The sequence below is a fragment of the Suncus etruscus genome, chromosome 9, assembly GCF_024139225.1.
Source record: "Suncus etruscus isolate mSunEtr1 chromosome 9, mSunEtr1.pri.cur, whole genome shotgun sequence".
NCBI lineage: Eukaryota > Metazoa > Chordata > Mammalia > Eulipotyphla > Soricidae > Suncus > Suncus etruscus.
The window spans coordinates 17,081,105-17,108,406 of record NC_064856.1 but is presented as its reverse complement, the minus strand read 5'-3'; the positions used below and the strand labels follow the sequence as shown (position 1 = coordinate 17,108,406).

The 27,302-nt window shown below is 42.5% G+C and overlaps 1 protein-coding gene and 1 non-coding gene across 5 annotated transcripts in view; both read right to left on the bottom strand.

Moving 5' to 3' along the window:
• RBM39 (RNA binding motif protein 39) overlaps positions 1-25,478 on the bottom strand; it is a 40,691-nt gene extending 15,213 nt beyond the window's left edge. For 2 of the 4 annotated variants that reach the window (XM_049779234.1, XM_049779235.1), the window contains exons 1-9: positions 25,417-25,478; positions 23,659-23,708; positions 17,832-18,026; positions 14,325-14,390; positions 14,174-14,227; positions 10,740-10,857; positions 9,835-9,987; positions 2,473-2,610; positions 369-434 (exon numbers count right to left, since the gene is read on the bottom strand). In XM_049779234.1, coding sequence (XP_049635191.1) covers positions 369-434; positions 2,473-2,610; positions 9,835-9,987; positions 10,740-10,857; positions 14,174-14,227; positions 14,325-14,390; positions 17,832-18,026; positions 23,659-23,708; positions 25,417-25,467 — 891 coding nt within the window. In that variant the 5' untranslated portion in view covers positions 25,468-25,478. The remainder of the gene's footprint in view (positions 1-368; positions 435-2,472; positions 2,611-9,834; positions 9,988-10,739; positions 10,858-14,173; positions 14,228-14,324; positions 14,391-17,831; positions 18,027-23,658; positions 23,709-25,416) is intronic. The other 2 variants (XM_049779236.1, XM_049779238.1) reach the window with 1 other exon arrangement.
• Positions 5,319-5,425, bottom strand: LOC126019639 (U6 spliceosomal RNA). Its single transcript, XR_007499271.1, has one exon. It is a non-coding gene; the product is annotated as a U6 spliceosomal RNA (small nuclear RNA).
• Positions 25,479-27,302: the final 1,824 nt, after the last annotated feature.

Genomic DNA, 27,302 nt, shown 5'->3' with positions numbered 1-27,302 from the left:
CTGCGTCCCATATGGTACTCCCGTGCCCGCCAGGAACTATTTCTGAGCCGATAGCCAGGAGTAAACCCCTGAGCACTGCCAGATGTGGTCCAAAAAACCCCCAAAAAACCAAACGAAGAAAAATAAGTCAAAAGTGATGAATCAGACATCATTCACATGAAGAGCTAAAAAGTAAAGTTGTTTTCATGATTTGTAGAAAATTTACTTGTAATTAGTGTTCAATAATATTAAATTTATTAAAATAAATTTTAAATTTTTAAAAATTTTTAAAAATTAACTATATAGTTAATAAAAATTAACTATATAATTGACTTGTAAATTACCAATTAACATTACTCCCCCTTACATCAGTTTTTATATTTGCTTACCGTAATAAATCCATAACCCTTAGATCGACCAGTTTCACTATCCATCATGAGTTGGATACTTTCAATCTAAAAATAAGAATCACAATGTTAATAATTCACAGACATTAAATATATTTTTTCCTTAAAGCATGACTGCTATCACATGTCCCCAAAATTAAAACATTCATGTATCAACAACAAAAAAAAATCTTCTAAAAATTTAGAAACAGCAAACAGGGGCCAGAGTGATAGCAGTGTTAGGGCGATTCACCTGCATATAAAAGGACCTGGGTTTAATCTCCAGCCCTGAGCCTGATAGGAGCAATTTCTGAGGAGAGTCTGAATCAGAGTGCCACCAGGTGGCAGGGGAGAGGCACGGAAGGAGAGAAGGAGGGAAGGAGGGAGGGAGGGAGGGAGGGAGGGAGGGAGGGAGGGAGGGAGGGAGGGAGGGAGGGAGGGAGGGGAGAAGAGGGGAGGGAGAGAGGGAGGGAGGGAGGGAGGAAGGAAGGACAATGGGAAGATCCTGAGCACTGCGAAGTAATTACTCCAGCACATTGAGGTGCATCCCCAATATGTCTCTAGAGCCTTATAAAACGACTTTTTCTATTTTTTTTTTTTTTTTGTGGTTTTTGGGTCACACCCGGCAGTGCTCAGGGGTTACTCCTGGCTCCATGCTCAGAAATTGCTCCTGGCAGGCACGGGGGACCATATGGGACGCTGGGATTCGAACCAATGACCTCTTGCATGAAAGGCAAACGCCTTACCTCCATGCTATCTCTCCAGCCCCCGACTTTTTCTATTTTATTTTCTATTTTTCTATTTTAATCTCACACAACAGGATCTCAAGCAAGATAGAAATTATGCTATTCCAAATCATTTATTAAAAATAGCAGTTGTCTCAGAGGGCTAATGCATAAAGCACTATGGAATCCTAGGGCTTCCCAGAAGCGATTTCTGAGTATAAATCAAAGAGTAACCCCTGGGCACAAAGGAATGACGATGTTAGAACTCGATCAACAATATTTTACTGCTCGGTATTTCCCCCCATCTTCCCATGTAGGTGCAGCTCATGACATGAAGCTCACCACATAGAATGATAAGTGCAGTTAGAGAAATAACTACACTGAAAACTATCGTAACAATGAGAATGAATGAGGGAAAAAGAAAGCCTGTCTCGAATACAGGTGTGGGTGGGGTGGGGAGTGGATACATCTGGGAAATTGGTGGTGGGAATCCTGCACTGGTGAAGGGGGGGTGTTCTTTACATGACTGTAATCATACAACTACAATTATATTTGTAATCACGGTGGGTTTTTTGTTTTGTTTTGTGTTTTTTTTTTTTGGTTTTTGGTTTTTGGGCCACACCCGGCAGTGCTCAGGGGTTACTCCTGGCTGTCTGCTCAGAAATAGCTCCTGGCAGGCACAGGGGACCATATGGGACACTGGGATTCCAACCAACCACCTTTGGTTCTGGATCGGCTGTTCGTAAGGCAAACACTGCTGTGCTATCTCTCTGGGCCCAATCACGGTGTTTAAATAAGATAATTTATTGGGGCCGGAGAGATAGCATGGAGGTAAGGCGTTTGCCTTTCATGCAGGAGGTCATCGGTTCAAATCCCGGCATCCCATATGCTATCTCTCCAGCCCCCTAGAATAAAGTTATTATTTTTTTTTTTAGAATAAAAGGTTGTCGTTGGGGCCGGAGAGATAGCATGGAAGTAAGGCGTTTGCCTTTCATGCAGGAGGTCATCGGTTCGAATCCCGGCATCCCATATGGTCCCCCGTGCCAGCCAGGAGCAATTTCTGAGCCTGGAGCCAGGAATAATCCCTGAGCACTGCTGGGTGTGACCCAAAAACCACAAAAAAAAAAAAAAAAAAAAAAGATAATTTATTAAAAAAACAGAACAGTGGATTTTTGCCTCAATGCAGCTGACCGATATTCGGTATCAGCACCAAAATCGATCCCCTAAACCTGCCAGGAGTAATCCCTAGAACATGATTCGATATGCTCCCCAACCACCAAAAAATGAATGAGACTATAGCTCATTTTCCTGAGAAGTATGAAATTCTGTGTCTCAAACAAAGCAAAGCAAAAAAAGTATATATATTGGAGAATGAGACTTACCCTTCCAAAAGGCTCAAAGATTCCCCGAAGCATGTCCTCTGTTATGTTAAAATGTAAGGAGCCCACATAAAGCCTCATAGGCCCAGCACTTCCCTTTTGTAGATTATTTGCCATTGCTGCAGCTCTGTTTTTCTCGGCCTAGGAAAAAAAAAAAAAGTACTGAAACAATGTAAAGATTTATAATTAATATTGTAAGATAAAGAATAGTAATCATGGGGGCCGGGCGGTGGCGCTAAAGGTAAGGTGCCTGCCTTGCCTACGCTAGCCTAGGACGGACCGCGGTTCGATCCCCTGGCGTCCCATATGGTCCCCCAAGCCAGGAGCGACTTCTGAGCGCATAGCCAGGAGTAACCCCTGAGCGTCACCGGGTGTGGCCCAAAAACCAAAAAAAAAAAAAAAAAAAAAAAAAAAAGAATAGTAATCATGGGGCCGGGCGGTGGCGCTGGAGGTAAGGTGCCTGCCTTGCCTGCGCTAGCCTAGGACGGACCGCGGTTCGATCCCCCGGCGTCCCATATGGTCCCCCAAGAAGCCAGGAGCAACTTCTGAGTGCATAGCCAGGAGTAACCCCTGAGCGTCACAGGGTGTGGCCCAAAAACCAAAAACCAAAAAAAAAAAAAAAAAAAAAAAAAAAGAATAGTAATCATACTCAATTCAAAAAATAAATAGGGTACAATATCTAATAATGCATAAAATGGTTCAAATGACAATTTAGAGGCTGTTAGAAGACTGCAGAGTTATTAACATTAACACGCTGACTCAAATCTCCCCTACAGTTAAGATTTTGGGTAAGTTCTGGGCCACATACACGTGGGTGCAGGAATTAAACCAGGATAGGCTAAGGCTATGCTTTTCTAACTCTAGCCCAAAATACCAGTTGTTAAAATGTACTATTTTAACACAATAGAATTTCCTAAACTCTTATGAGTCATGCAGTGAACCTCAACCTCACATCTCGATCTATGTGAGATATATGCAAGAAAGGCAAACTCCCTTCTCTCTATAATATATCTTCTCCAGCATAAATTTTTTTTTAGGTCACACTTGGCAACACTCAGGGTTCTTCTCTCAGAAGTTAGGGATTTGAACCACCATCAGTCCTGCTTGCAGACAAATAAATGCCCTACCACTGTGCCCAAAAGAATTTTTTTTTTTTTGTTTTTGGTTTTTGGGTCACACCCGGCTGTGCTCAGGGGCTCCTCCTGGCTGTCTGCTCAGAAATAGCTCCTGGCAGGCACGGGGGACCATATGGGACACCGGGATTCGAACCAACCACCTTTGGTCCTGGATCGGCTGCTTGCAAAGCAAACACCGCTGTGCTATCTCTCCGGGACCAAGAATTTTTTTTATACTTCATGTTAGAGTGTGAATACAACAGGTAGTGGTGCACTTGCTGCTCTTCATATAACCAATCAGGCTTACTTAACAAAACTCCCCAAGCCATGCCAGAAATTATCCCTAAGTCTGTAAACAAAAAAACATTCCTCAGCAAAATAGTTGCTAAGTAACTATTTTCCCATTTTTTTTTTATTTTTTTTTTTGGTTTTTGGGTCACACCTGGCAGTGCTCAGGGGTTATTCCTGGCTCCAGGCTCAGAAATTGCTCCTGGCAGGCACAGGGGACCATATGGGGTGCCGGGATTCGAACCGATGACCTCCTGCATGAAAGGCAAACGCCTTACCTCCATGCTATCTCTCCGGCCCCTATTTTCCCATTTTTACGATCAAGACAATTAACTTAAATATTAAGCACTTTTTTTTTTTTTTGGTCACACCGGCGGTGCTCAGGGGTTGTTACTCCTGGCTGTCTGCTCAAAAATAGCTCCTGGCAGGCACAGGCATATGGGACACCGGGATTCGAACCAACCACCTTTGGTCCTGGATCGGCTGCTTGCAAGGCAAATGCCGCTGTGCTATCTCTCTGGGCCCAAATATTAAGCACTCTTCAAATAACAAGTAGAGTGGCTGGAGCGGTGGTGCATGCCATAATAAGGCGTCTACACTAGCCTAGGACGAACTGTGGTTTGATCCCCCGACATCCCATATTGTCCCTGAAACCAGGATGGACTGTGGTTCGATCCCCTGGCCCATATAGTTCTCCCAAGTCAGGAGCAATTTCTGAGCACATAGACAGTAGTAACACCTGAGCATCACAGGGTATGGCCAAAAAACAAACAAAAATAATAATAATAATAGCAACAACAAGTAGAGGGGCCAGAGTACTGTGGATCAGTGCCTTGCAAGCTCTATACCAGATTCAATCCCTGGCATCCCATAGTGTCTCAAAACCAGCTAGGAGTAATTTCTTAGCATAAAGCCAAGAGCACTGCTTGTTAACGACCAAAAATCACAATCAAATAAAAAACAAAACAAAACAACCAAAAACCCCAAGTCTAACTTCACTATTTTATTTTTCAATATTCAACACTTGGAATAAATTAAAGTTGTCTAATGATAACCAACCAGGTCTATCACATGCACTACCTGCTGTACATATTTTCCTGCCCCTTATCAATAGGGAGAGAGGGCCTCAAGCGTCATACCCGGCAGTGCACAGAAATCACTCCTGGCAAACCCCTCATCTGCAGTGCTATTACTCTGAACACCATTATTATATTTTTTTCGGTTTTCGGGTCACAACCCACGGTGCTCAGGGGTTACTCCAGACAGGCTCAGAGGTCCATATGGGATGCAGGGATTCAAACCACAATCCATCCTGCATTGGCTGTGTGCAAACACCCTACTGTGGTGCTATCTCTCCAGCCTCAACCATTAACAATTCTTGTGCAAACACCCTACTGTGGTGCTATCTCTCCAGCCTCAACCATTAACAATTCTGTTTTTTTTTTTTTAAATATGGAACGCTTCACGAATTTGCGTGTCATCCTTGCGCAGGGGCCATGCTAATCTTCTCTGTATCGTTCCAATTTTAGTATATGTGCTGCCGAAGCGAGCACAACAATTCTGTTTTTTGTTTTGTTTTTTTTTTTTTTTTTGTTCTTTGGTTTTTCGGTAACACCCGGCAGTGCTCAGGGGTTACTCCTGGTTCTATGCTCAGAAATCGCTCCTGGCAGGCTCGGGGACCATATGGGATGCCAGGACTTGAACCGCAGACGTTCTGCACACAAGGCAAATGCCCTACCTCCATGTCAATGCTATCTCTCCAGCCCCAACAATTCTTAATGACAATCAATGTGGGCAATTTATTACAGGTCATCAGCAAAAGCCATTACAAAGTCTGTATATTTTATGTAAAATTAGGTATAAATTTATGTATGGCGGTTATGGACATGTGCTAATGGTTTAATAAGCACTAACTTTGTGGTTTTATTTTCCTACCAATTTGGTTTTTAATTTTATACTACTCAGTTCTCCTTTTTTTTTTTACTTTTTTTTTTTTTGGTTTTTGGGCCACACCCGTTTGACGCTCAGGGGTTACTCCTGGCTATGCACTCAGAAATCGCCCCTGGCTTGGGGGGACCATATGGGACACCGGGGGATCGAACCACGGTCCGGTCCGTCCTACACTAGCGCTTGCAAGGCAGACACCTTACCTCTAGCGCCACCTTCCCGGCCCCTCAGTTCTCCTTTTTAAAGAGTTAAGGGAAAAGGAAATAAAAGGACTAACGTTAAAGTCTTTGGTCAGGGCCCGGAGAAATAGCACAGCGGCATTTGCTTTGCAAGCAGCCGATCCAGGACCAAAGGTTGTTGGTTGGAATCCTGGTGTCCCATATGGTCGCCCGTGCCTGCCAGGAGCTATTTCTGAGCAGACAGCCAGGAGTAACCTGAGCGTCGCCGGGTGTGGCCCAAGAACCAAAAAATAAAGTCTTTGGCCAGTGACGGCTAACCTTTTTGAGTCCCTATTTAATAATTTTAAAAGATCTCTATAAAATGAACTTGATAAAGTAAAAGGAATAGTCTAACTGCAAGGAGAGTCTAGGCAGTAATGGCTAACCTTTTGAGCCCGAATGCTCAAACTGCCACACAATGCCCGGTCCTCCCAATGGCCAGTCAGGCCTTGTTGTCAGGTGAGCTACAAAACAGACACCAGCACACTCGCCTCCCGCCATGCAGCATATCTTAATTAAGGACCCCTTCCCTGTGCCAGCTACAAGGCCTTCGCGTGCCATAGGTTCACCATCAAGGCCTTTGGCCAACCAACTCCTGGCACCCCTAATTCCACAAATCTCTTAGTAAGGCATAAGTAGTCACTTTTATTTGGGGGATCATGCATGCTCAGAATTCCTTGTGTTTCCAAAAATGGAACCACAGGGAGTGTTTTGAGTATGCTTAAGCCATTTGGCATTACATAGCTAGCCTAAAGAAATAAGTTACTGAAATTCACTGAAAAGAATTATGCCATATTAATTTACCAAAAAAACAAACCATTAAATAGTTTTGTTTTACAATTTTGTGGACACACTCAGCAGTACTCAGGTATTACTCCTGTCTCTTTGCTCAGTGATCACTTTTTTTTTTTTGGTTTTTGGGCCACACCAGGTAAGTTCAGGAGTTACTCCTGACTATAAGCTCAGAAATCGCGACTGGCGGGACAGAGATAGCATAGAGGTAGGGCATTTTCCTTGCATGCAGGACAGTGGCTTGAATCCTGGCATCCCATCTGGTCCCCCAAGCCTGCCAGGAGTGATTTCTGAGTGTAGAGCCAGGAGTAACCCCTGACCACTGCCGGGTGACTCAAAAACCAAAAAAAAAAAAAAAAAGAAATCGCTCCTGGCTAGGGGGACCCTATGGGAAGCTAGGGATCTAACAAACCAGGTCCAAACTGGATCTGGCTTCTGCAAGGAAAATATCTTATCATGCTGGCCAATCAGCAATCACTCTTATTGGGACTCAGGAAACTATACTTCATCAAGAATCAAACCTAGTACAGCCACATGATGCATCACGTTATCTAATTACTATACTATCTCTCTGAACCTATAATCTATTTATTTAGGATTTTCGGGAGGCCACACACAGAGGTACTCAGGTGTTACTCCTGGCACTGAGCTCAGAAATTGCTCCTGGCAGGCTCAAGGGACCATATATAAGATGCCTGGAAACAAACCTCAGGTTTACCACATGCAAAGCAAACACCCTACTGCTATGTAATCTCTCTGGCACCAATACAATCTGTATTTTAAAACAAATTTAACTAGAAGTTAGGGGGACAAAGCTAAGGGGACTGGATTTCATACTCTGCATGAGAAAAGAGATACCTAGCACATATGGGAAGTAATGGGGTCATCAGAACATTCAACTCCATACCAGAATGAGACTCAGATAGGTCCTAATGAAAAATTCTAACAGGGGCAGGGCATTTGCCTTGCATGCCAAACCTTGACTAACCCTGGATTGATTCCAATCATCCCATATGGTCTCTTGAGCCTGCCAGGAGCATTTTCTGAGAAAAAAAATGCAAATGTGTGCCCCCCCCCAAAAAAAATCTGAGACTGATTTGACTTGGTATAACATATTCAATGGAACAACTTTCCTAATCCATTGTCAAAATTATTCCATTTAAAACAGGAAGTATAGGGACTGAAGAAATAGCATGGAGGAAAAGCGTTTGCCTTCAATGCAGAAAGACAGTGGTTCAAATCACAGTATACCATATCATCCTCTCCAGCCTGGTAGAAGCGATTTCTGAGTTTAGAGCCAAGAGTAACCCCTGAGCGCTGCCAGGTGTGAACCCCTCCAAAAATAAATAAATAAATAAATAAATAAATAAATAAATAAGCAGGAAGTATAAAGCAGGATTTTAAGTGTTTCTATCCATAACATAATCAGAAATCCATTAAAAATCCTATACCTGGGGCCCGGAGCAATAGCACAGCGGCGTTCACCTTGCAAGCAGCCGATCCAGGACCAAAGGTGATTGGTTCGAATCCCAGTGTCCCATATGGTCCCTCGTGCCTGCCAGGAGCAGACAGCCAGGAGTAACCCCTGAGCACTGCCGGGTTTGACCCAAAAACCAAAAACCAAAAAAAAAAAGGGCCGGGAAGGTGGCGCCAAAGGTAAGGTGTCTGCCTTGCAAGCGCTAGCGTAGGATGGACCGCAGTTTGATCCCCTGGCGTCCCATATGGTCCCCCCAAGCCAGGGGCAATTTCTGAGCGCATAGTCAGGAGTAATCCCTGAGCGTCAAACGGGTGTGGCCCAAAAACGCAAAAAAAAAAAAAAAAAAAACCATATACCTGGGGCCAGAGAGATAGCATGGAGGTAAGGCATTTTCCTTGCATACAACATAAGGTCGGTGGTTAGAATGCCAGCATCCCATAAAAAAATAAATAAATAAAAAAATAAATAAATCCTATACCCCACCCCCATAAAACATGACTTCAAATTTAACAGACCAGAGAACAGAAGCAATAGCGCAACAGGAAGAGTGGCCAACAGGGGTTGCATCACTGGTACCCAATATTGTCACAAAGTCCCAACAAGAAAGAGTGACCCTGAAACCAGCTGGAGTAGCAATCACAGCCTAAAAAGAACCACCACAAAAAAAAGGCACAGGCCAGAGCCTTAACTGTTATTGCCAAGGGTTGGCACTAACTACTTAGGGGCCGGCGAGGTGGCGCTAAGAGGTAAGGTGTCTGCCTTGCAAGCGCTAGTCAAACAAGAATATAAAAACGGAATAACGGGCGGGTGAGGTGGCATTAGAGGTAAGGTGTCTACCTCACAAGCGCTAGCCAAGGAAAGACCGCAGTTCAATCCCCCAGCATCCCATATGGTCCCCCCAAGCCAGAGGCAATTTCTGAGCGCTTAGCCAGGAGTAACCCCTGAGCATCAAACAGGTGTGGGCCCCCCCCCCAAAAAAAAGATAAAAGATGGGACCAGCAAGGTGGCGCTAGAGGTAAGGTGTCTGCCTTGCAAGCGCTAGCCAAGGAAGGACTTGCCAAGGAAGGACCACCGTTCGATCCCCCAGCGTCCCATATGGTCCCCCCAAGCCAGGGGCAATTTCTGAGCACTTAGCCAGGAGTAACCCCTGAGCATCAAACAGGTGTGGTCCGAAAAAACAAACAAACAAAAAAATATATATAGGAAGAAGAACCCCTGAGCATCAAACAGGTGTGGCCCGAAAAACCAATAAATAAATAAATAAATAAATAAATAAATAAATAAATAAATAAATAAAAACAACCGATATACTACTTAAAACATAGTCTGTCTGCTACAGAAAATGAAGACCTGCACATGCCAGTATAACCCTGGAGGTGTGAGTACCAAACAGATGATCCTGGTGTCCCAAAAACCCCATTTTAAGTACAATTGGTGAATTATCTTCAATATTCGAAAGCCTCTTGAATACTACCACCTCCCCAATATATACTATTAAATAATAATAAAGGTAAAGTGAGAAAATTACCTGGGATGCCTGTACAATGATTGGCACTCCTAAAACACGTTGGCCAGTTAATCCTATTGCTAGAGGCACAGAGCTAACATCAACAAATTCCACATAAGCAATTCCTTTGGAACGTCTTGAATTTCGGTCAGAAATCATCCTCACATCTCGAACCTGAATAGAAAAACATTTAGAACAAGTTATTTGTGCACCCCACTACAAAAAACATTATGGATACAAAATGTAGAAGTCAAATCTTCGGGCCAGAGAGACAGCATGGAGGTAAGGCGTTTGCCTTGCATGCAGAAGGACCGGTGGTTCGAATCCCAGCATCCCATATGGTTCCCCGTGCCTGCCAGGGGCAATATTTGAGCATCGAGCCAGGAATAACACTTGAGCATTGCTGGGTGTGACCCGAAAAAACAAAAGTCAAATCATCACAAAAAGAAGCAAGCTATTCTTCCGATTGTTTCATAATGATCAAATGAACCTAAGCCTTATTATGGACTTATATGAGAGCAATCAATTACTATCTCCACACACCAACAATAATTATTTTCATGAGTAAATTTCAAACGTTTTTTTGTTTGGTTACATAGACCTATAACAATTACTAAATTCAACAAGGCAAAACAGAAATGTCACCAATATGATTACCTAGCTAAATTCTAATCAAAAAAATGTATATGTAAAGGTCTATTTGGGGGGTATTTTATTGGAGGGGTCACACCTGGCGGCACTGAGGGTTTACTCCTGGCTCTAAGCTCAGAAATTGCTCCTGGCAGGCTGGAGGATCACAAGGGGGTCTTATACTGAGTTAACCTCGTGCAAGGCAAACACCCTACCACTGTGCTATCATTCCAGCCCCAGAAAGGAATATCTACTATAGAAAGTGTACTTAACATACTTATTTAATTTATGGTTACCTTTCCTACTGTAGAAAAAAACTCTTCCAAGTCCCGTGGTCGAATTCTTGCTGCCAGCTGCATACAGAAAACTGTCCTTGCATCTCTTTCCTCAGGAGTTAGATTATCGATTGGTTCTCTAAATTAAAACAAAAAATCATTAAAAATATTTTTGGGTAAGAGAAATAGATTAACATTAAAGTTCATAACTTGACTGTGATTCCTAAGTTTTATCCCCAGTAGCAAAAAATGTTTTCAAGAAGCCAGAGTCAACAATACACGTAGGTTTCAGCCTTGCAAAAAGCTCAACTGATCATATTTCACCTCAGTCACTCCATATGAGGCTGAGCCCCACTAGGAGTAAGGGCAGAAGCACAATTAAGACCCAAGCATCAGGGCCCGGAGAGAGCACAGCGGCATTTGCCTTGCAAGCAGCAGATCCAGGACCAAAAGTGGTTGGTTCGAATCCCCGTGTCCCATATGGTCCCCCGTGCCTGCCGGGAGCTGTTTCTGAGCAGACAGCCAGGAGTCAATCCTGAGCACCACTGGGTGTGGCCCAAAAACAAAACAAAACAAAACAAAACAAAACGGGGCCGGGTAGGTGGCGCTGGAGGTAAGGTGTCTGCCTTGCAAGTGCTAGCCAAGGAAGGACCGTGGTTCGATCCCCCGGCGTCCCATATGGTCCCCCCCAAGCCAGGGGCGATTTCTGAGCACATAAGCCAGGAGTAACCCCTGAGCATCAAACGGGTGTGGCCCAAAAAACCAAAAAAAAAAAAAAAAAGACCCAAGCACTCCTAGGTTTAAGTCCCAATTTTTTTTCAATAAATACACACTAATTTTCATTTATAATTTATACAAAGTGTCAAGAACAAATTCATTGTGACTCAATTCATGGTATATCTAAATATTTCTTTAAGTGACGGATCTCAGCTTTTGGTTTTTGGGTCACAATTGGTGATTCTTTTAGTTACTCCTGGAGTACCCAGTGGATGGGTACCGATATGGGATGCTGACGATCAAGTTCACAGTTGGCCATGGGCAAGACAAGTGCCCTCCCTGCTGTGCTATCTTTTGGACCAGACATTTTTTTTTGATTTTTGGGTCACACCCAGCAATACTCAGGGGCCACTCCTGGCTCCAAGCTCAGAAACCATTCCTGGCAGGCTCAGGGTACCACATGGGATGCCATGACTCAACCACCATCCCTCCGCACTCAAGGCAAATACCCCACACCTCCATGCTCTCTCTCGGCTCCTGACAGACATCTTTTTATCAAAACAATAGTTTGTTGATCATTCAAACTTATAAAAGATAATTGCTTAAAACATAATAAAGGACCCATCAAAAACTTAAAAATAAGTATGATGCTAACGTAAGTTTCTCCTTAACCATAAATGCCAAGCTGGTCCAAAAACAAAAGATAATATATTGGGTAAGCGATCTGCCATTGCCTCAACTGTGCCAAGTTCCCTGAGCACCAAAAGGAAGATTTCTAAGCAAAGACTCAAATAAAAAGGACTAAGTAGACAGTTTTGACTGCTTAAAAATGAAACATAGAAGCAAATAACAAAAAAGAATCATTTCAAAATGCAAATTTATCTTTCTCTTTCTTTTTGCTCTCCGGCATGGTTTGATTTCAGAACTGAGACTATTGTGTGGTGCGTGTCTTTATTGCTGCAGTGCTCACTGGATATTTTATTTGATATTTCTTTCTGTATTGTTGCATGTTTCAGTGTACCTTTTTCCTGTCCTCTCTCAAATTGAGGTTGAAAGCCTCTAGGACTCCGCCCATTTTCAGCTTATTTAATTTTTTACCCTTCTATTGCTTTCCTTTCCTTCAAACAAAACCACTTATATAGCTCCGCCTCTCAAATAGAGGGGGAAATAAGGGAGGTACCAGGACCATACAGATACGATCACTAGTAGTAAGCTAGTCACAGAGGAGACCACTTACTCTAACAGCCCGGGGGGTGAGGGGGAGAGGTGTAGGGGATATAGGTTGCAGGAAGGGAATGGGGGTGGAGGGAGGACAAATTTGGTGATGGGAATTCCCGATTCAATGTTAATATGCACCTAAAATGCTACTGTGAAAGATATGTAAGCCAATATGGTCAAGATAAAAATTAATAATTAAGAAAACAAAAATGCAAATTTAAATTAACAATATAATGCTAGTGAACTGGGTGTGGCTGCAGAAAGTAAGACAGGGGCGTGGTCTCTAATAATATTTATTGTAAATAAATTTCTAAGAGAAACTCAACAGTTCAATCCTTTTTAAATCCTCTTTAATAAACCAAAATCAAAACCTGACATATTACCCCAAAAATAGATAAAAACAACTAATGTAGTAAAACTTTCCATCTAAAAAAAAAAATTTTTTTTTTTTTTTGGTTTTTGGGTCACACCTGGAAGCAGCACTCAGGGGTCCATATGGGATGCCAGGATTCGAACCACCATCCTTCTGCATGAAAGGCAAAACCACCTTACCTCCATGCTATCTCTCCGGGCCCATCCATCTAAAATGTTAATAATTTTGTTTTCTTTTGAGTCTCCAAGCAGTACTCAGGTGGCCTCAGAACCCTACTGGTGATTGTCAACTAGACTAGTTCAAGTGAGATGCTGAGTATGTAGTAAAGCTTTGGGCCCTAATATGCCTGCAACTAAGCAACTGGCCCAGGAACATCAGTTGACATTGCTTGTGGATTGTAGTGCTTCAAACCAAATCTGGGCTGAATGTATATTCAAGGCTTACCATGAAACATAATATATACCTACCATTGTGATTCTAAAAAACTCAACCAATTATATATTCAAATTAGAGGGCCTTCCCAGAGATGACTAAGATCCTTTTATCACTCACTGACACTTTTTTTGTGTGTGTTTTTTTGGGTCACACCCAGCAGTACACAGGGGTTATCCTGGCTCCAGGCTCAGAAATTGCTACTTGCAGGCACGGGGGACCACATGGGAAGCTGGGATTCGAACCCGATGACCTCCTGCATGAAAGGCAAACGCCTTACCTCCATGCTATCTCTCCAGCCCCAAGTCAACAACTTTTCAATAAGCTACCACAGAACAAATTTAATTGAAAATCAGAGGTAGTAAAACAACTTTAATTAATGGGCCTGGGAAATTCTAGGCCATACCTTGCAGGGCTCATGGTTTAAGTGATCAGAAGACTGTATCTAGTAATGGAGATTAAAACTGGGTCACACTATTTTTCTACCCTAGCTCTATTCTAAGTTAAATCTTATTACTCAATACTTACAAATTCAAAGAACAGGGGAGGTGGAAGAAAAAAATACAAACTTACAAATTCAAATAAAGAACCAAATTTACAGAAACCAAGATTAATACAGTTCAAAAAGCCAGTAAATCTCATTTAATTTAGCATCACAAACATTGCAAAGCCTTTACAAAATTAAAAGCTCCAAAGAAATAGGGACAACAACTACCTCACAGGACTCTTGTCTTTCCTGAATGGACTTTTGCTTCTTGAACGTCTTCTGCTGTAAGGTTAAAAAGTTTCAGAAGTTACTCAAACAAGCATGTCACCATTGGTTCCTTGAAAAACAATTTAAACAATTCAGAAGTATGTTTAAAAACCTTAATTTGATGCTATGAGGCAACCCAATCTTTCCTCGGATGGCACTGTTAAATTTTGGTCCGGAGCTAAAAAGGAAACACAAAATTACACTAGTTACAGGTTTAGGGTCTTGCTAAGATCGCGATCATGCGCTCTCCAGCAAGTTTAACATTGTTTAGGCTACTTTTCCACCTCAATTACGAAGAGGAAATAAGACATTTTTTCTTAACTTAACCCCAGGCAAACTGTTCTTACAGTTATCTATCCTGGGCCAAGAGGTGCCAAAATCAAAGGTTACAGCCTCAAAAAATTTTAATATTCTGAAAATGCTTGCTCTCATTTTCAATCTATTTTTTTGTAAGCACACATTTGTGAATACATTCAGGTTTTTGAAATAAATGTAAATCATCCTAACTTATACCAGGAATAATTACGGAGTTACAGGAACTACAGGAGTAACACCTTGGTCTGCAGATCCTTTCTTAAGAAACATTTGTGCTTATATATATATATATATATATATATATATAAACAAATTCACGCATTTTTTTTAAAAGGGACTTGTGTAATTTAAGGGAGACCACACCCAGTGGTGCTCAGGGATTACTCCTGGCTCTGTGCTCAGGTATCATTCCTGATGGACTCTGGGGAGAAGGACCATATGGGATGCCAGGGATCAAACCCAAGTCAACTGTGTTTGAGGCAAGTGCCTTATTTGCTGTTCTATCACTCCGGTCTGGGACTTGTTTTTTATAAGCATGAAACTTCAGCTTTTCAATTTAACACCAAATCTTAACTGACTGTTGTAAAGCACAATTAGTTTCATCATACTTACAGAGAAAATTTTTGATTTGAGGCTTGCCATGCAAAAATATTTTTCAAAGACCACAAAGATAGTTGTAGAACATAGTGTAATTTTCAGACAATCTTAATGGGACAAGTGTCCCTAGTGCCCATCCTGCAATCCTTCTCCAAAAGGGTAGCAAAATATAACATCTAGTTATATGACCCACACATTTAGATTCTTTCTATGAATTCTGCACATACCTACAACATCGAAGTAGTTCGAAATATATATTATTTTTGTTCACCATGTTATCTACAATTCAGTGAAAATACAATTACTGGATAAAACATCGTCTAGGACTATGAGTTAATTTTTCCCCCTTTGAGTTTTAAGTTTGTTTTTGCTTCAATAGTTAAATCACCAGAATCCAAACATAAGGATGAAATCACTTAAAATCAACCATATCACAGCCTTCCTTCATTTATCACTCAACAGAATAGTACTGATGTACTCTTTCCCCTCCAATTAACTCATTTTGTTAATTAAGCTCAAGTATATTAAAGCTTAGTAATTAAGCTCAAGTATATTAAAGCTGGTAAGAAATAACTATGTTTTCAAAAAAAATGTTCAGAATTAAAACATCACGGTCCTTTAAGCTGTTTAAAAGTGTATAAGGTTGGGGAAGAAAAGTGGCAAAGGAGCACAAGGCCTAATGTGTAAAAAACCCAAATTCCAATGCCACATGACAACTGAGAATCGTGGGGCGTGGTCTCTAATAACAGTTATTGTAAATAAATTTCTAAGAGAAACTCAACAGTTCAATCCTTTTTAAATCCTCTTTAATAAACCAAAATCAAAACCTGACATATTACTGTTAGGTTAGCCTCAGATTTAATAGCAATATAGTTTATGAATGTTAGGTTAAATATTTTAAATATTTATATTTCAACTCATAACTTATCTCCAAAGTTGAAAAGTAACTTGTCCAAAATGAATGAGACAAAGCTCTGACTTATATTTATGTCTATCTTTCTCTTTCTTTTTATTTTTTTTTTTGGTTTTTGGGCCACACCCTGTGACGCTCAGGGGTTACTCCTGGCTATGCGCTCAGAAGTTGCTCCTGGCTTCTTGGGGGACCATATGGGACGCCGGGGGATCGAACCCTGGTCCGTCCTAGGCTAGCGCAGGCAAGGCAGGCACCTTACCTCCAGTGCCACTGCCCGGCCCCTATCTTTCTTTTTCTTTACTTTTCTTTTTTTTTGTTTTTTTTTTTGTTTTTGGGTCACATCCGGCAGCGCTTAGGGTTACTCCTGGCTCTACGCTCAGAAATTGTTCCTGGTAGGCTCAGGGGACCATATGGGAGTTTCAAACTGAAATAAACTCCGTGTTATCTGTCCCGCCCCTTATTTCTATCTTTTTTTTGGGGGGGGGGCGACACCCGGCAGTGCTCAGAGGTTACTCCTGGCTGTCTGCTCAGAAATAGCTCCTGGCAGTCACGGGGGACCATATGGGACACCGGGATTTGAACCAACCACCTTAGGTCCTGTATCGGCTGCTTGCAAGGCAAACGCCGCTGTGCTAGTTCTCCAGGCCCTTATTTCTTTTAATTCTATTTTCAACCACTCAAATTTTGAAGCCAGGGCTGGAGAAATAGCATGGAGGTAGGGCAAATTTTGAAGCCAGAAGAACTGATTTCAATATATTTCATCGTTTATAATTGTATATGAAACTAAGAGGAAAGAACATCGCAAAGCAGTAAAGACCACTGAATACTGAATATAATTCTTTCTACATATGATAGTTTCTAGATAAATACAAATTGTAGTTCATTTTAAAACACAAATTTCTTATTTAAGTAATTACCAACTTGTGAAATACAAATTATGTGATGAGCCCAACTCATCGAGGACCATACACTAATTTTAATATGTGTATCATGTTAGTAGAAAACAGGTAAGCAAGATTATAGCTATTTCTGTATCTGACCAATCGTACAAACTTTTTGTGTTTTGATTTTTGGCCACAACCAGTGGCGCTCAGGGGATTACTACTGGCTCTGCACTCAGAAATTATTCCAGGCAGGCTCTGGGGATCAAACCCGAATTAGCTACTTGCAAGGCAAACACCCTACCCCACTGTGCTATCTATCACTCAGGTCCATCATACAAACTTTTTTCTAAGCTTTAAAAATTTAAATAAATGTTCAGTAAGAATCTTATAGTAGCTCACATACCATTCATCTCTTGATTTGGCACTACAGAACCAGTTTTTTTTTTTTTTTTTTGGTTTTTGGGTCACACCTGGCAGTGCTCAGGGGTTATTCCTGGCTCCAGGCTCAGAAATTGCTCCTGGCAGGCACAGGGGACCATATGGGGCACCGGGATTCGAACCGATGACCTCCTGCATGAAAGGCAAACGCCTTACCTCCATGCTATCTCTCCGGCCCCTACAGAACCAGTTTTTAAAAAAAGCTCTAAGGCACTTTGATCTAGTTTGGAATGCTTGGAATGGCATACACAAATATTTTTAGATGGAACAAAACATACTGTATGCCTAGTAAAACTAATTTACATACTGTAATACTGTAGTTTTACCCAGTCTTTTCAGTGTCATTAAATGTAATTACTAAAAAAAAGTTCAAAAGAAGAGTAGAAAATATCACAATTCATATCATTCAGGTTACAAATTACTAATAACAGCTGAACTTTAACAGTCAAATAATTAATAATTAGTTACATACTAAGGACTTCTGTAGCGGCCTCTGAATCTGCGATCTCGACTTCTTGAACGACTCCGTCTTCTTTCTTTGCTTCTACTTCTCTTCCTTTCACGACTTTTACTCTTTTTCCGTTCTCTATCTCGACTTCGCTTTCGTTCCTTACTTTTGCTTCTTCTTCGTTCATGACTACGACTTCTGCTCTTGCTTTTTTTCCTCCTGAGAAGAAAACTGAACATTATCTTTCGGTTTAAGAATATCAAAATGTGGGTCTGGCGGGGTTGCGCTAGAGGTAAGGTGTAAGCCTTGCAAGCGCTAGCCAAGGAAGGACCGTGGTTCTATTCCCCCCCCCCCACGTCGCATATAGCCGCCCCCAAGTCAGGGGCAATTTCTGAGCGCTTAGCCAGGAGTAACCCCTGAGCAAATGGGTGTGACCCGAAAAAAAAAAAAACCATCAAAATGCACTTTAGTTTTTGTAAATTTGCCACTGTTCTCATATAGTGTGAAAATACTAATGCAATATTAATTTCTAGTTTTTCTTTGTTTGGGGGGGGTTTGGGGCCACAGCCCATGAACCTCAGGGATCACTCCTGGCTTTAGGGACCACATGGGACACCAGTACCCCTACCTGCAGTGCGTCCTAGGCTAGAGCAGGTCTTTACTGCTTGTGCCATCGGTCCGGCCCCATCTTGTTTTTATTTCTAATTTCTAAATTTTGTCTTTTTTTTGACCACACCTAATGATGCTCAGGGGTAACCCTGGCTATGCGCTCAGAAATCACTCCTGGCTTGAGGGGGCCATATGGGACACTGGGGGATCGAACCATGGTGTGTCCTAGGTTAGTGAGTATAAGGCAAACGCCCTACTGCCTGCGCCACAGCTCAGGCCCCCCGTAATTTCTAAATTTTATGGAGTTTAAGATAACACACATATCACTACCTTCTACTAATGAAAATCAGTCAGATGACAAAGAATCAAGAGTAAGCATGGAACTTTTATCAAAATGATCTACTGTTAAGAGCTTTATGGAGGAAAGGACTTGTAGGCATAGATCAAAATCTAAAATTTTAATTATGACCATCATAATATGATCAGCAAGTATTACACTAACTTTAAAACACAGTAATATAAAGTATAATGCTAACATTTAAAAACTAATGTGAGCTAAAACAATCAATTTTCCCCTAAGTCAATTTTGAACCAACATACACACATGAATATCTTTACTTTCTTTCAAAGGGTCATAAAAGCAACATGTTTGTTTAGAATGACAAGTAACAAAACTAATGCAGTGAAGTGCATTCTAACATCCCTAAACTAACAATAATCATGTGGTTATTTCTGTTGTTATACCAGAAAAGTATGCACGTTTATAAAAGTTTAATAAACAAGCCTATAGGAAGCGATAAAAAAAGAACACTTTTATAAATTTTCAAACTCTGAAAAGTTTGGAGTTAAAAAAAGCCAATTGCATATTTCGTTTCATTTCTGTATTCTTTAAGTCACCACCCACACATATAATTAAATCTTATAGTCTACATATCTCAATGCCAAATTTTAGAGGTGCCTTCATATATTTCAACATAAATTGAACAACAATTTAAAATATGCCTGCATTTAGTGGCTAAAATATCAGAAAACATTTGACACTCTACATCATTTGGAAATTAAATGTTTAGTTCTATTTTTTTTTTGGTTTTTGGGCCACACCCGGCGGTGCTCAGGGGTTACTCCTGGCTGTCTGCTCAGAAATAGCTCCTGGCAGGCACGGGGGACCATATGGGACACCGGGATTCGAACCAACCACCTTTGGTCCTGGATCGGCTGCTTGCAAGGCAAACGCCGCTGTGCTATCTCTCCGGGCCCAAATGTTTAGTTCTTAAAACGGCACAAGAGCAAATGAATTCTGCCTCAGAGAACCTGTAAGCAGGTCATCTTAGAGTGCATTGAAAATAGAAAATGAAGACACCCACCTTCTGGAATCTTGAAACCCACACTCCAATCACAAGGAGATGTAGAGCTTTCCAAGGAGGCAGAAACTTTGTCTAAAATTTCAAGATAATCCACCTGACTGTCAGAAACATATATGCTAGGTAGCACAACAGAAGATAAGGCTATGCTTATTACTTATATAAGTCATCAAAGCAATGCCAAGAAAGGCAACACATAACATTCCAAATTTGTTGCCTTAAAAAACCTGCCATTTTCTCTTACGCTAAAGAGCTGTGACAGCACTAATTTCATTTCCTAAGTAAAATCAATTAGAGGACCAAGTAAAAAGTAACTCCAACCACCACAAAAAAAGAGCCTTAAGTTTTTCTTGCTCAGCTGAAAGGTCCTGTGGCAGAGGTAGATAACCTCACTACTTTCTGGGCCACAACTTACTCTGCGCCCAGGAATTCAAAAAGCTAACTTCAACATAAGGTCTTCCTAGGACTTTTGAGTCCCCACACACATCTGAAGGCAACCCCAGACAGGTAAAAAGACAGCAGAAACTCACTAAGACAGAAAATATAATCCACTATATATTGAAGTTCAGACAAAAATTTAAGGTTGCAAGACAAACTTCATCATCAAATGACATTAAAGAGTGATCACAATCCAAACTAATAGTCAAATCCTGTTACAACTTAAAAGGGACTTTCCAAAGTCTTTAGTGGCAGTGGAATTTTTTACTGAACATCATTGAAGTAAATGGTCCACTGGGCTGGGCCTTTGGACTTTTTGGTTATATGGCCTCGGCTGTAAGGTGTTTTGCTATAACTGGATTTGACCTCTTCCATGTAAGATCATCTAAATTTTAAATGCAAAGTACTCTGGAAAATAAGAAAAAAAATAGAAAAGTCATTTTCCCCCAAAATTTATAATTCACAGCATAGTAGCCAATATATACCAACTGTGTCATTTTAATGTTATCCTTTTAAAAGCAATTCCTAGAGCCTCACTGAATGTATGTTGGTTTCAACTATGAAAAAAGGTCACACTAACAAATATTCCCAAGAAGGCAAACTCAGATTAAAAGGCATACTTTGTGGTCTTGCCAAACTCAGCTTATATAGCTTTCCAGAAAATAAACTACTTAATAACCAATTTATGCTTAATTTTAAACTTATTTTCCATAACTGGCAGCAAAATTTGTGTACGTAGTAAAAATTTACTACATTTACTTATCAGTCAACTCAAGTTTCTCAGACCATGTATTTTCTTACAACTTTATCTACATCCCGAAGGTTCACAATGACAAAGCCATTACCATACTTCCTTTGACTCGGTTTATACTAATACTGAGTTGTTATATATTTACCCTTCAACACTAAAAACTTTTCCAGGTAATTTTACAATTCTTTAAATTTTCATAGAAATATGGGTAAAAGTTCATGATTAAACAAGACAGCCATTTTTTAAAAGTAGCTATAATTGAAGATGAAATGAAACTAGACTGCGGATACACATCATACTGAGAGCTTTTTTATTTTTTGGTGCTCCAGGAATAAAACCCAAAGTCTCAGATGTACATATGGCTATGTGCTCTCTGGCTAAAACTCATCCAGGTCAGGTATGAGTGCTTTGCAAGGTGATTCCACTTAAAGAATCCTATGGCCAATTAAAGATAATTACCCACAATGAATTAGTTCCCAAAGACTTCATGATAAAGATAAAAAGTCAAGTCATCAATCTAGGAGAGTTTTACGCAAAATCTACTCTTATTGGGTTTCTGAGTCACAACCAGCAGTGTTCAGGGGTTACACCTGGTGCTGCATTCTGGATTTACTTCTGGAGGGATCAAGGACCATGTGGAATACTAGGATCAAATCCAGGTAGGTCACATCTGAGCAAGGCAAACACTGCTTGCTATTCATTGGTCCTCAAACTATGGCCCGCAGGCCACATACTATATTTGTTCACATTTTGTTTCTTCACTTCAAAATAAGATATATGCAGTGTGCATAGGAATTTGTTCCTACTTTTTCTTTTTACTTTAGTCCGGCCCTCCTCTGAGGACCATAGTATGGCTCCTAAGCCAATGTTAAATTTCTTATAAAAGTTTGGCAGCATTAAGGAGCTTAAATAAAATGTAAGTAAAGATAAATTGAAAATAGTGCTAATTAAAAAGTAAAATCTGTGAATGGTACAAATTAGCAATGTCTTAAATTATATAGTCATAGCCTTTCAAGTAATCTCAAATCAGGAATTTGATTTTTGAGCCCACATCAGGCAGAACTTGGAGAATCATCAGGTGCCAAAAAAAGAATCTGGGATGACAGTAGGCAAAGCATGTGTCCAGCCTACTAAGCTCTCTTAGGGTCAAGGAGCTCTTTACTCGACCACTAAGTCAGTCAGTCTATATAATTTCAATTCATATTAAGGTACCAAATTCTACTATTTTTTAATTACAAAACTGCAAATCAGAACCAATAAAAAGCTCTGTACTGGGCCCGGAAAGATAGCACAGCGGCGTTTGCCTTGCAAGCAGCCGATCTAGGACTAAAGGTGGTTGATTCGAATCCCGGTGTCCCATATGGTCCCCCGTGCCTAACAGGAGTGACCCCTGAGCACTGCCAGGTGTGGCCCAAAAAAAAAAAGCTCTGTACTTAGGAAGATCTATTATAGATGGTACAATCATTGATTACTTAACAAAGACCAACCCATAGCTTAATTGATACCCATAGCTTAAATGAGGAAATAAAACGAACATGCTTTACCAGAATGTAACAGGGGTACATAAATAAGTGTTTTAATCTTCACTGTTTAATTAAATTATAAAAGTAGATAATTAAAGTGTGAATAATCCAATCATCTTTTTTTCACTAACAATTTTGTGTGAACTTTGTTTACAGTTAGAAAAAAACTGTTCTTAAAACCTTAAGCAGCTATTTACCGTCACTTTTCATTACTACGGAGTCACAAACATGACAAAATGCTTGACTATCACAAATGTAGACTAACCAACACTTCTAACATGACCAAAAGCTAAAATTCCAACAGAACCCAAATATATTTATAGTTGATCTGCGCTAAATTGATTTTAAATTTCTTGCGTATTAGTGAGTAGCACTGAATTCCTAAATTTGAGTTACTACTTAACCCAAATGATGAATGACTATTTAGTTTTATGGTTTCCTTTTTATTAAATCTACTCAGAGTTCAAAAAGCACATGACAATGACAGTACTTAGGAGGAAACTATGTATACCATAGTATTGCTACAGAAAGCAGCAAATAGTATAATAGTAGCAAGAAGTATAATTCACAGCTCCTACTCCAGCAATTTAAAAACAAATTACTTTCTAAGATCTGGTTACTTATAATCCTTTTCCAGTGATCATGATATTTTAAATAACCACTAGACAATGTTATTAAACATAAAACACAAATTCTGGGCCCGGAGAGATAGCACAGCGGTGCTTGCCTTGCTATCAGCCGATCCAGGACCAAAGGTGGTTGGTTCGAATTCAGGTGTCCCATATGGTCCCCCGTGCCTGCCAGGAGCTATTTCTGAGCAGACAGCCAGGAGTAACCCCTGAGCACTGCTGGGTGTGGTCCAAGAACCAAAAAAAAAAAAAAAAAACACACACACACAAATTCTAAAACAAAACCTGTTATCCAGATTATCCTGGATGAACTTGAAGTTTGTGTCCAAAAAGTACTTGAAGCCATACCCTGAAATCTCGACAAGTGTCCACATACTTGAACAATTTCTCATCCCAAAAGAACCTTCTTCTAAGGGAGGGAAAGAAAAGTTCCAGAAGAGATGCTTAACTTTGGTTCTTAACCAAAGGAACAAGAATTAGATTTTAATCATATATAATCTCATGTCCCCCCTCCCTCCCAGGTCCTTTCAAAAAACTTACTTTTTGCTTCGTTCTTCATGGCCGTTAGCACTGCTCAACTTGTTCTCATCCTAAGCAGGGTTGATAGAAGAACATCATGAGGACGAAGTGGTAACATTTCAAGTTGTCAAAGGGTAAAGGGAATAGGAATAAGAAAATACAAAACAATTTTAAAACTATTTACTTATTTATATTTTAACATGGAAGGCTATAAAAAAATATAGGTGGGTATGCGTTTAACCACTTTGATTACAAGTAGTCATCAACAAACAAAAATAAAATACATTAACATGTTACAAGATTTACAATGTTGAAGTGGTTAAAGAGATTTTCTATAAAGCATGAAGTCCTGTTTTCAGCTTTATTCCACGGTCTATGGTCCCTTTGGTCAGTACCATGGCTCTATTTCTGCCTAAGCCCCAAGTGGCCATGCTAGCAGCCAGCCACTATCGATTTCCTGTGACCGATGCCATTCCTGAGATCTTCGCCCATTTCCGTTGGAGGGTTGGGACTGTAAGAGCTTGATGCCACCTCTGTCACACATCTCGCCCTGAAGCAAACAGGGATTCACACTGCTTTAGTAATGTTGACTCCCAAGAACCCAAGAAAGTCAATTAATAATCCACCAGTCCAGCCTAAACATTTGCTACTTCCATACCTGTTTACATGGTATTTCATCCATGTTAAACTAAGACACAGAATCTTAAGGATAATAAAGAAAAGTAGCTCTTCAAGAGCTTATGCAACATGAAACTATATACTCTATTTAAGGCTAAAAGAATTCATCCAAATTGGTACCACATGGACGTGCTATACACGACAAAACAAACGTATTGTTTAAATGATTTAGCGCAATGTTTAAGGTTTGAACATCAGTTAAAGGAGAATAGGAGCTATCTTAGAGAGCTTACAGTCTGTGACACCAGTGATAACGCATGCATACAGCCATTTTCACCAGGGAAGGTGAAAGAATGAAAAGACACTACTTTTAACTGGGATACTGAGAAGGGTCAAAGATTCTATTCTTGGCTAAAATATTCCTTTGTAGTTTTTAGTGTGAAACATGGCAGGGACTAGTTAAAAATAGTTACACAATAAGGAGAACAGTAAAACAGTCGAAAAGTGACTACGCTGTGATACTGCCTCTTTTGCCTTAAAAAAATTATTTTTTTATTCAGGGATCCAAGAATTTTAGAAAATTTTAACGGAGCAGCAGATCATTACCTGCCTGGTTTACTGTTTACTATCGCCAGTCTTTTAGATAGAATTTAAATCTCACCCAGTTCTCCGTATAAGGCGTTATTTATAGATTTGCTTGCCACAAGACTGGTGACGCTTGGTGATTCTTGGACCCCTGCTATTTTCCCAAACCACTACATTCACCTTTTTTGCTATACCAAACTGGAGCTGGTCATTCTTAGTCGCGTCATTTTACCTAGGGGGACCACGGTACAGCGATAAGTCACTCAATTACTACCTTATGATTGACAGTTCACACTGGAATCAAAGGTGAATTCATGGGAGTAGAGGTGAGATATCGTTAGGCAAGTCTACAAAGAGAGATAGATGGGCATTTATTCATCACGCTGAAGTGAAACTAGCGCACAATTATCATTACATCAACAGCATATATTTTACTTTTTGTAAGTTACACGTAATGCATCTCGGATAAGATCAATCAAGAGGGCTCCGGGGAGGTTAGTTTACATTTCAGCAGTCGTTTCGTGAATAATGCTACATCAAGACAGAGCTCGGCCTCGCCGACGCGCTGCCTCTCACCTTCTTGTAAGGAGCCTCGAGCATGGCTTCGATGTCGATGTCGTCTGCCATTTTCCGCCAAACGCCTGGGGAAGAGCAAAACAAAAAGGAGGCGACGCTCAGCGCACGTCTGGAGAGGCGCTGCCGCGCGGCCCGGCCCTGGGAGCCGAGGGGGCTCCGTCTCAAGAGCCAAATCGCGGCCCGCCGCGCCCCAGCTCCGTCCGACGGGGCGCCGAGGAGGAAGCGCGGGCGGGGCGAGGGGGGCTGGAGCCACGGCGGCGTTCCGTGGCGCCATGTTGGGAGTCGCGGCGGCCGGGGCTCCCCGAAGCGCCTCCCGCCCGGCCGGGGGGAGAGGGGGCTCGAGGGGCCTCCCCGGCGCCTCCCGCCCGCGCCCCACGCCAGACCCGCCGCCAGGAGCGCTCGCCCGGGCAGCACGGCGGGCGGCCGCTGCTCCTCACCTGCGCGGGCTGCCGGGGCGCCGGGTGCTCGTCGTGTCGGGCAGGGGGTGGGGTGCGGCCGCTCTGCGGCGCCGCTCGCTAGGCCCGGGCCGCGGTACCGACCGTCCGCCCGGCCCGACGTCGGGCTCCGAGGGCGTCAGAGGCCCGAGCGAATCTAAAAGACACAATGGGATTAGGAGAGGCCGCGCGGGGAGGCGCAGGACGGCGGCGGCGGCGGCTCCGGGTCCACCCCTGCCTCGGCGTCGGCAAGCTCTTCTGAAATGGCGGCCGCAGCTTCCCCGGACTCACGCTCGGCGAGACCAGACACACACAGACGCGCAGACACACGGACGGACGCACGGGGCCGCTCGCAGCGCTCGGCACGGGCTCTCGCGAGAAGCCGCCTTTAGTGCCAGCCCGGCGCCGCCCGATTCTCGCGAGAGCCCCAGCCCGGGGAGGGGGGGAGGAGGAGGAGGAGGCGGCGACCGGGACCCAATCTCGCGCAACGATTGCGCCACATCGCTTCCCATCCCCCATTCCGAGAGGCGCCAGGGAAGACACCCCTCCCTCCTCTCAGGAGAGGGGTCTAACTCCCGCGAGATCGCGAGAGAGGGCCAGAGACGTTGCTGGTTGGCGAAGCCGTCTGTTCATCTCGCGGACATCTCGACGCTGATTGGACGCTTGCGGATAGCGCCCGCCTCGTGGCGCTTCCGGACGGAGACCTGGTTTTCCCCACGGGATGTGCCGCCCCTCCCCCCGCCGCCTTCCTCCTCCGCTCTCGGGCCTTTCCCCCGCGCCCCTTGTCTGTCAAGGTCGCCATTCGGCCGGCGCGTGTGGCGATAAACTAACACGTAAAATGGCCGGAAACGGGTTTTTTCCCGCCGGTGGTGGGGACAAAGTGAAAAAGAACGGCAGCAGGGGTGATGGGAGGACAAGGAGAATTTCGGGGGTCCGAGCGAGGGCCCAGCGGCTGGGCGTTTGCCTGGCACGCGGCCAACAGGGACGGACCCGGGTGCGATCCCCGAGCCTGCCTTGAGCACTTCTTACCGCAGAGCCCGCAGTAGCCCCTGAGCGTGGCGGGCGTGACCCGAAAACAAAACAGAACCAAAACCAGAGGACCCCTGAGTGCCCCGGCGCGGCCCCAAAACCAAAAGGAAAGCAAAGGAGTTGTTTGGAGACCCAACGGGTCCGTAGCAGCGCACGGTGGAGCTCTAACACCGGCACGGCGGTCGGTGCTGGAGGAAAGCCCGAATGTTTCGGCTTGGCTCGGGGTCAGCTTTGTTCTCGTACGCCCCCGCCCGATCCGTCATCCGCCTCGCGTCGGGCGTCGGGGATGCGGCTTCTGCAAAGGGTCCCTCACTTCCTGGAGCATAAATGCCCCGGATTGTTTTTCTGATCGTTCTTGTTTGGGGTTTTCCTTGTTTTGTTCGTTTGGTCTTGGTCCATACTGTGAAAAGGGAGGAACCAGAG